Raw genomic sequence first — 9828 nt, 5'->3', positions numbered from 1 at the left:
GAGGAAAATCAATTCTTCCAGACCTGCAATCAGGCTTTAGACAGGGTAGGAGTACTGCAACGGCTCTGGCTGATGTTGTAGGGAATATTCTAAAACGCGATAGGGGGGAGGGAACAATCCTGGCACTGCTTGATTTTTCCCGCGCTTTTGTCGCAATTAACACCACTCTATTGCTATCCAAGTTGGCTTTCTACGGCTTCAACCAAGATGCAGTAGATTGGTTCAGAAGCTACCTATCAGATCGATCTCAATTTGTAGAACTGCATAGAGAGGACGGGTCGAGGATGTCATCTACCTCCCTTCGCGTGACAAGGGGTGTCCCTCAGGGTCCCTCGATTTTGGGGCCTTTGTTGTACATCCTATACAGTGCAGATATCACAAAGTCCTTCAGAAAGGCTTGCCTTTTCAAGGCTGAGGAAACATCATTGGCTGTGCAGAAAATCAATGAGGATTTACAGAGAGTGGTTGCATGGTCGGAGGAGAACTCTCTGGTTCTTAATCCCCTTAAATCTAAGTTTATGGTTTTGGGTTCCAGGAACCAGGTGCATAAAATTTTGTTAGCTAATCCTGCGTTGATGGTCTTGGGTAATAGTATTGAGAGGATAGAGCTTGTATGCAATCTTGGTCTTATTATGGACCCTGAACTAAGATTCGAGGCCCTTATAAATAATTCTCTGCGAAACTGTTTTTATAGACTAAAGGTTCTATACGGAATAAGAAAATACCTGAGCATCCCTTTGCGCAAACAACTTGTTGACAGTCTTATTCTATCCAGATTAAACTGTGATATAGTGTACGGACCATGCCTTCTTTCTAGGACGGAACATGTTATCCAACGTATTCAAAATGCCTGTGTTCGTTTCTGTGTAAACATTCCTCGAAGAGGTCATGTGACTCCGTATATAAATGAACTTAATTTACTGAAGATGGCTGCCAGGAGGAGATTGCATTTTGCCAATTTGCTTTTTGGTATTACTACTACAAAAAAACCAGACTATCTATATAGGAAGCTGACCTGGAAACATATCCGTTCAGAGCATGGTCTCCGCTCTATAGTATGCCCGCTAGTTGTACCAATGCATCGGACCACAGCATTCAGAGGTTGTTTCAAGTTTGCAGCCACACGCTGTTGGAATGATCTCGCTCCACCATTGCGACGCCTGGAAACAAAACTACCAATCAAATACCAATTTAAAAAGCTATTACTTTTGGAGCAAACACACACAAATGAATAATATTTCCTGCTACTGTTTCTTACCTACGGGTTCTTAGCGTACGTGCTTTGGTGTTGGAATCTCCAGGGGCGTGGGCTGTCTGTGAAGCACACTTGTAGCATAGCCATTGCTGCAGTCTCTTATAATATATCTTTCTTTTTTCTCAGTCCCTTGTAGTGTTTTCAATTATTAGTGCATCTACAAGAACAGTTAAATTTATATTTATAATTTATATTTTATGTTTATCCTATACTAAAAAATATATTATTGTATCAAGACCAATTCAATTTCTATTTTAATGTTAAGTTAATCTTGTGTTAGTATATTATGAGTACCACTCTTTATTTATTTTTTATTTTTACTATTTGCCAATTCCATACAGTTTAAGTGCAAAATAAAAAGCATTATTTCTTATTTACTTCACTTCTTTTAACATTACGCATTTTCTATCACCTAGCTCGATCACAAAGTAACATTTAAACTTAGTTTCTCACTGCTCAAATTACCTATACCACATAATACACCCACACTTCACAGTATTTACCTATAAATCTTCACCTCAATTGCATAATATTATTCAAATTATGTAAGCGTCGGTCGCCATCATTAACATAATTTAGTACATCATTCAATTTTGACAGCCGTATGGCAAAGACAATAAATGGTGCGACCACGCATATTTTGGCGGAGTGAAGCCATTGTATAAATTTAAGTAGTTTATTGTGTAATTTTTCGTATTATTATGTACCGACTATAAATGTATTTTATTTATTTATGTTTCTTCCCTTTTGACGTCACTCTGTTAGTTTCGGCTATCGCTGAAAATCAGCGCTGTGACTTTTTCTCGCATTAAGTCGCAGCATTATGCTGAGCGAGGGCCGTATTGCGAGATTGTTACGCATACTCCCCCTCATGTTTGATTTTTATATACATATATTTCTTTTCTTTTTTCTTACACCTTTTTCTTTGTTTTGTATTGGTATGTTGTGCTATGTATGCGTTCAAGTTCGGAATAAAACACTTTTTCTTTCTTTCTTTCTATAATCATTATTATCATTAGTATTGCTGTGATTTCGCTTTAAAATGGCTGAGTTGAAAACATTGACAAAGAAACGTAGTTCAATTAAATAAAAGGTTACTATCTACTGCAATTATTTAAACTTAGTAAAAAGTAGTTCCGCAGTATCTGAGTTGCAGCGCTCAGACTTAGAAGAGGGTTTTAATAAGTTCGAGGCCTTACACGCCGACTTTGATGATTTGCAGACACAAATTGACTTGCCGACGACGCCGATTCCGCGTTTACTGAGCGAGAGGACTTCGACCGCCCGTTCTTCAATCTGGTGGCACTCACGCGCAGCTTGCTTGGCGTTTCGTCCAACGTTGCAGGATCAGAGGCGGGCTTCAAAGATGCTGACTCAGGTGCACACAATTCATTTAGAAATGGTTTTCCTCGTTTGCCTAAAATAGATTTGCCTCATTCCGATGGGAACTACCAATGCTGGCTTGAGTTTAAAGATACGTCACTGATTCACGATAATAAGACAATAAGTGATATTAACAAGTTCCGCTACTTGCGAGCCTCACTACAGGGAAACGCAGCTTTAATTATTAAAAACTTAGATTTTAAAGCAAGTCATTATAATATAAATAAATAAATAAATGCGGACAACATCACATACATTGTTCTGAACCCAAATTAAGTTGCTAAAGCACTTGTGTTATGGAATTCAGATACAACGAAGGTACCACAAACACCCAGACCCGAGACAATGTATAAATGTGAATTTTTACATTGACCCGACCGGGGATCGAACCCGGGACCTCAGAGCTAGCGACACCTTGAAACCGGTGCTTACGCCACTCGACCACGGAGGTCGTCTAATTGCGTGGAACCTGTTGTGTGAGCGGTACAATAACAACCGCCATCTTGTAAACAATCATTTGCAGGCTTTATTTGATGTAGGCTCAATAATCAAAAAGTCAAGAGAAGTCAATTAGAAATATGGTAGACGTGATTAATAAAAATATTAGGGCACTTACCACGTTAAAAACTCAATATTGGGATGACATAATTATTTATTTCATGAGTAAAAAATTAGATTTAATGACAAGTCGTGAGTGGGAAGAACACAGGAATAATAATTTAAAAGATGATCCTACCTTAACAGAATTTTGTACCTTTTTAGGCAAGAAAGCAGACTGGTTAGAATCAGTGGAGTCTAACTGTAATCTTTCAGGTTTGAGTACTATTACTATACTAGTACTATACCGCTCAACGAAGTCTGCAGTCGCCGAACATGCTGAAGGCTCCAGCCATTATATTAGATTTGATCAACCACAGATCCTCGCTAAAGAATCTAAATTCCTACCTAAGATGTTTCGCGAGGCTATTGAGATTAAAAACACCCTAATTTCAATAGAGAAGATGGCTGGAAGATATCACCTACTTGGGACCCAATAATGCAAAAACTCAAGGCTAAACCCATGAGCAGAGCTGCATAACATCACGACACAGTGAGCTCATACTGCATAGGTCGGACCACAAATAATAATTTAAAATATGAAGGTAGAACGAGCAACATCTTTTGTCAAGACGAACACCATCTCAGTCTGCCCGTGACCATGATACCTGCAAAGGTGTCGAAACGTCGGGAACTAAAATCAAACATTGAACCGCGATAAAATCCGTAAAAGTAGTTTCATTTCAATACTATTGTAGCCTTAAATAATATTAATTTAAATAAAACTAGTACTAATAACATAATAATAAAAAAATCTAATAATGTTTACGTCATTTTTTACTTAGCTTCTAGAATAGCTAATAAATAATTGTATACCCACAATTATTTATTAGCTCAGTCGCAATACACACCTCGCAAGTGAACCCCGTGTTTCATTTCTCTAAATTCGCAATTAGTGCAATCAATTCAAAATCCAACCTTAACACCACAACATAATGGTCCTATTCGAATCGCATACCAGCGAGCAATAACCGGTCGGCCCAACTGATAAGGAGTGCCGCCGAGCCATTTTTTCTATATGAAGCTAATAAGTGAACAAAGGACGAGTCGAGTGCGGCTATACTATCTATACATGTGGATGCATTAAAGTGATTATTGTGAATCGAACGTTTTAACACAAATTAAATAACAAGTGAATAATTATGGCGAAGCTGGAAGAAATATTGGAGATTTTAGAAGACTTGTATGACTTGATAGTAAAATTTAAAACTAATTACAAGAAGTCTCCTAAACCGAGAATTACCAAAGGGTTTTTGGAAACAAGAATTCAATCGTTAGAAGATTATTGGAAATCATTCAAAGAAGCACACCAATCGTTGATAAAAATCACTAGTAAAGAAGAAAGGAAGACTATAAAACATTTCAAAGAAGAGAACTACAGTAAATGTGAAGAAATTTATTTAGACTTGAAGTCGGACATGGCGGACGCGTTCGAGTTATTCACTACAAAAACAGAAGCTTTGTCACAATACACCGATGCATCATCACACTCGCCCAAAAAAGGGGGTTCTTATACCACTGAAGTCAAGCTTCCACGGATGGTTTTACCTACATATTCGGGTTCGTATCAAGATTGGCAACCATTTGAAGATACGTTTAAAGCGTTAATCCACACTAACAAATCATTAAGCAACGTACAAAAGTTGCATTACTTGAAGTCTTGTTTGGAGGGTGAAGCGAAAAATACTATCAAGCACATACAAGTAACGGAACATAATTATGAAGAGGCTTGGAGCGTTTTAAGAAATAGATACAGCAATAAACGGCTTATTGTGAATGCCACGTTGAAGAGGTTATTTTCGTTTAGAAAAATCAACTCACAATCGCCAGGACAGTTAAAATATGTGATTGATGGTACTAAAGAGTGTTTAAACAGTTTAAAATCAATGAATATTAGTACAATAACTTGGGATTCTATTATTATATACCTAACAGTGCAAAAATTAGATGCCGACACACACAAAGAATGGGAAACTCATGTAAGTCAAGAATTTCAAACAGACCTACCTACTTTACAAAATTTTACAAATTTTTTGGAAAATAAAATACAAACGCTCGAGGTAACATTTCAAGCTTCATCTATCACTCAGAGAACAAACAAAGAACGTACTTTTCATACTTCAAGCACACAAGTGATTTGCAAATTTTGTAATGGAGAACACATTCTTTGTCACTGCAAAGAATTTGCAAAGCTTGACCCACAGAAACGAAGTGAGGTGGTCAAAACCAACTGATTATGCTACAACTGCTTATCACTGGGCCATCCCATTTATTATTGCAAACAGAAGACGTCTTGTAAAATTTGTGGAAAGCGTCATCACTCACTTCTTCATTACTGTAAGAAGGAAGAGGGTTCTCAGGATACCGGGAAGATTAGTTCATCACCTGGAATCTCCTCAACACAATCAAATGATGACGATGCACTAGATAACCTTCCGGATGAGTCAATAGTAATAAATTTTGCACAAAAGCAGAAGAACGCATTGTTAGCAACAGCATTAGTACCGGTCCAGAGTGAGAGTGGCCGAGAGACTTTGCTAAGAGCACTGATTGACCCCGGATCTCAGGCTTCTTTTGTAAGTGAAAATGCAGCTCAACTTATAAAGCTCAAAAAATCCCCAATTCGAGGTTCAGTCATTGGAGTAGGGACCACAACCACTGCGGTACGTTATGCTGTCCAGTTCAATATTTTATCCAAACACGAGGAAGAGTTTACTCTGAAAGTGAAAGCATACGTACTGAAGTCGATCACATCCGCATTGCCCTGCACTACTATACAACCGAAGACAAATTGGACACACTTAAATGGATAGGCCATTTAAGTGTGTCCAATTTGTCTTCTGGCTGACCCACAATACTTCGTGTCAAGTAGGATTGACTTGCTGCTTGGCATTGATGTATACACCGAGATTGTGAAGAATAACCTAGTCAAAGGTCCACCAGGTTCACCTATAGCTAAAGCAACCAACCTAGGCTGGATACTTTTCGGAAATATAAATAAGCCTTCATCATCTAACACTCACCTTGTCGCCATGCATCATCAGGTAGATATCGATATGGATCACCTGCTCAAAAAGCTTTGGGCCATAGACGACAACACAAAAAACAAAAAATTTACTTCCGACGAACAAATTTGTGAAGATATTTACAAGAAAGAGTATTCTAGAACAACGGAGGGAAGATATATAGTGAAATTACCGTTCAAACGATCACCATATGAAGTAGGACAGACAAGAGAAGGTCATAGAAGAATACATACAATTAAACCATATGGAAAAAGTACCTAAAGAAGAAATAGATACTTTCGCAATATATTTGCCTCATCATGCTGTAGTGCGAGACAATGAAACAACTAAAGTGAGAATTGTTTTAGATGCGTCGTGCAAGGGATCGAACAACACGTCACTCAATAATTTGTTGTACGTGGGACCTAAGCTACAGCAGGATTTAAGAAATCTGATCATGAGATGGCGTATGCGAGAAATATGCTACACATCCGACATTAAAAAAATGTATCGCATGGTACTGGTTAAAAAAGAAGACGCTGACTGTCAAAGAATACTGTGGAGAAAACATTTTACCGACGAAGTTGAAGACTATAGAATGCTACGTGTTACATTTGGTACGGCCTCTGCGCCATATTTAGCGATCAAAGCCTTAAAGCAGTTATCACAAGACGAAAACGACACATTTCCAATAGGAGCTGAAATTCTTAAAGAAGATTTCTATGTTGACGATTGCCTCAGCGGAGACCACACTCTGGAAGGTGCTATCAAAGGCAGTTTACAGCTTCGACAACTGCTAGAAAAAGGAGGATTTGTGCTACAAAAATGGGCATCAAACAGTAAAGAATTTCTTGAGAAAATTCCACGATCATTAAGAAGCAGCAGCGTTGAGAAAGGAATTACAAGTGAGAGTACAATTAAAACTCTAGGCTTAACTTGGAATATGACAACAGACTCATTTCGTTATCACACAAAATTACCATTAAAACCAACATGTATTACAAAAAGGACAATTCTAGCAGACGTGCAAAGCCTTTTTGATCCACTGGGCTGGATATCACCGGCAATTATAATGGCAAAGATGTTGATACAGAACATTTGGAAACAGAGACTTGATTGGGATGAAATAGTAGAACAAAAAGAAGAAGAAGAATGGTTAAAATTACGTGAGAGTTTCGGAAACATGAACAAGATACAAATTAATAGATGGATATATACAAATCAAGACACAAGTAAAATAACCTTACACGGATACTGTGATGCGTCAAATAAAGGATACTGTGCTGTTGTTTATTATAGAGTTGAAACCCACACAATCAAAACAGGCATCATTGCATCTAGAACTAAATTGGCTCCCCTTAAGCCTATATCTCTGCCACGCTTGGAGTTAAGTGGTGCTGTGCTTTTGTCTAAGCTATTAAAGCAAGTCAGAGATGCTATGAGATTAAAAGAAAGTCAAACATTTGCATGGACAGACTCAACGATCGTCTTGTCATGGCTGATGGGTGACCCGAATAGATGGCAAATATTTGTAAGCAATAGAGTTGTTGAAATTTTGGAGAACGTTTCCATCACCCAGTGGTTCCATGTTAAATCAAAGGAAAATCCAGCTGACATCGGGTCAAGAGGAATGAATCTAAATAATCTCATAAATAACAAACTATGGTGGGAAGGGCTAGAATGGCTTAAGCACAAAAATATAATTTATTCAAAACCGAACATTCCAACTACAGACTTAGAGATGAAGAAAGTAAAGGTAAATGCACAATTAGAAAAGAATATACCAATGTTGATAAGCGAAGAATTCGATACATTACAAGAACTTTTAAAAACAATTATCTACAGTTTAAGATTTTTAAATTCGAAGAAGAGTCCAGAAAATATAAATAAGGAAATTACAACAGATGAAGTAGAAAACGCCCTAACAAAATGCATTAGAATTGCACAAGACCAAGAATTCAGTAAAGAAATAGAAGCATTACAAAAGCAAAGAAATGTAGCAAGAGAAAGCAGTTTAAGAAATCTCAATCCATACTTAGATGAGAAGAGATTGATCAGGGTGGGCGGTAGATTGAGAAATGCTAATTTGAGTCACGATCAGAAGCATCCGATTATACTTGGTACTCGATGTCATTTCACACGTCTCATCGTCGCGGAAGCTCACAAAAAAACGTTGCACGGTGGTATCCAACTAATGCTTTCTTACATCAAGTCTAAGTATTGGATCATACGAGTAAAGAACTTGATAAAAGGACACATCCATAAATGTGTCATATGTGCTCGATATAAATCCATGGCGAGAAACCAGATCATGGGAGACCTTCCCAAGGCACGCACAACGCCGTCCAGAGCATTTATTTGTAGCGGAATTGATTTTGCCGGCCCTTTGCAAATCTTGATGTCAAAGGGCAGAGGAGCTAAAACCAATAAAGCATACATCGCCGTATTCATTTGTATGTCCACAAAGGCCATACATCTAGAGTTGGTTGGCGATCTTACTTCAGAAGCTTTTATTGGAGCTTTCAACAGATTTGTGTTACGGCGGGGACGCTGTCTTCAAATTTGGAGTGACAATGGTCGAAACTTTGTTGGCGCAAATAAGGACTTACAAGAAGCATGGAAAGAAGCCCAACTCGAATTACCTGGTCACTTAGTAGAGATACTCGCAGCAGATGGCACGTAATGGAAGTTCATCCCGCCTTTTAGCCCAAATTTTGGGGGACTATGGGAGGCGGCCGTGAAATCTACAAAATTTCACCTAAAAAGGATATTAAACACTCATCTGACGTTTGAAGAAACTACCACCATACTTTGCCAGATTGAGGCTTGCCTTAATTCTCGCCCATTGGTCCCTATAGATACGTCAGACACGGAACTGGAAATTTTGACACCAGGACATTTCTTGATAGGAGAAACACCTGTGTCCATACCTAATCCAAACCTTCAAGATGTCAGCTTAAGCAAATTATCACGATGGCAGCATGTGCAACGACTAGTAGGAAATTTTTGGCACAAATGGCAGAACGAGTATTTAACTCGCCTTCAGACTCGTTCTAAATGGGTAAAGACGCAGAAAGAATATGAAATTGGCGACATTGTACTTCTGAAGGAAGACCAAATGCCGCCGGGCAAATGGGCTAGGTACTTCAATGAGTTTGTAAATGTACACTAAGATAAATAATTTAGACTCTGTTAAGTTTGCTTGCTAGTTATAGTTTTAGTAGGTCTTGTTTAGTGTTTTTTTTTTATTTCTAGATCTTATATTAAGCATTTTGTTATTTTTCTTTTGTTTAAGATTTTGTTACGTTAAGTCAATTACAGATATTTTTTATATTTAGTTAAGGACTTCGCCCTTCGGTGGGCGGGATGTTTACGTCATTTTTTGCTTAGCTTCTAGAAGGGTATACAATTAGTTATTAGCTCAGTCGCAATACACACCTCGCAAGTGAACCCCGTGTTTCATTTCTCTAAATTCGCAATTAGTGCAATCAATTCAAAATCCAACCTTAACACCACAACAAATAATAAATGTCCACTCTGCTCCCAAGCACATACATTATATAAATGTGAATCCTTTAGAAGCTTATC

The 9828-nt window shown here is 38.0% G+C and overlaps 2 protein-coding genes across 2 annotated transcripts; both read left to right on the top strand.

Moving 5' to 3' along the window:
- The first annotated feature begins 4377 nt into the window (after positions 1–4377).
- LOC113507492 lies at positions 4378–5529 on the top strand. Its single transcript, XM_026890347.1, has one exon. The coding sequence runs from the start codon at positions 4378–4380 to the stop codon at positions 5467–5469; it is 1092 nt and encodes a 363-aa protein (XP_026746148.1). The 3' UTR covers positions 5470–5529.
- Positions 5530–6505: 976 nt separating this feature from the next.
- Positions 6506–9412, top strand: LOC113507491. The gene is made up of 2 exons (XM_026890346.1): positions 6506–8360; positions 9099–9412. Exons 1-2 carry the CDS (start codon positions 6506–6508, stop codon positions 9410–9412), a joined length of 2169 nt encoding a protein of 722 aa, XP_026746147.1.
- The last annotated feature ends 416 nt before the right edge of the window (positions 9413–9828 follow it).

The sequence above is a fragment of the Trichoplusia ni genome, unplaced genomic scaffold (assembly GCF_003590095.1).
Source record: "Trichoplusia ni isolate ovarian cell line Hi5 unplaced genomic scaffold, tn1 tig00002214, whole genome shotgun sequence".
Lineage (NCBI taxonomy): Eukaryota > Metazoa > Arthropoda > Insecta > Lepidoptera > Noctuidae > Trichoplusia > Trichoplusia ni.
The sequence above is the reverse complement of the archived record's forward strand: the minus strand, read 5'-3'. Positions and strand labels throughout refer to the sequence as shown.

Coding starts and splice junctions, on each gene's coding strand:
- LOC113507492 (XM_026890347.1), top strand. CDS start 4,378: ATGGCGAAGCTGGAAGAAATATTGGAGATTTTAGAAGACTTGTATGAC.
- LOC113507491 (XM_026890346.1), top strand. CDS start 6,506: ATGGAAAAAGTACCTAAAGAAGAAATAGATACTTTCGCAATATATTTG. Junction 8,361..9,098: donor GAAGCATCCGATTATACTTG/GTACTCGATGTC, acceptor TGGTCCCTATAG/ATACGTCAGACACGGAACTG.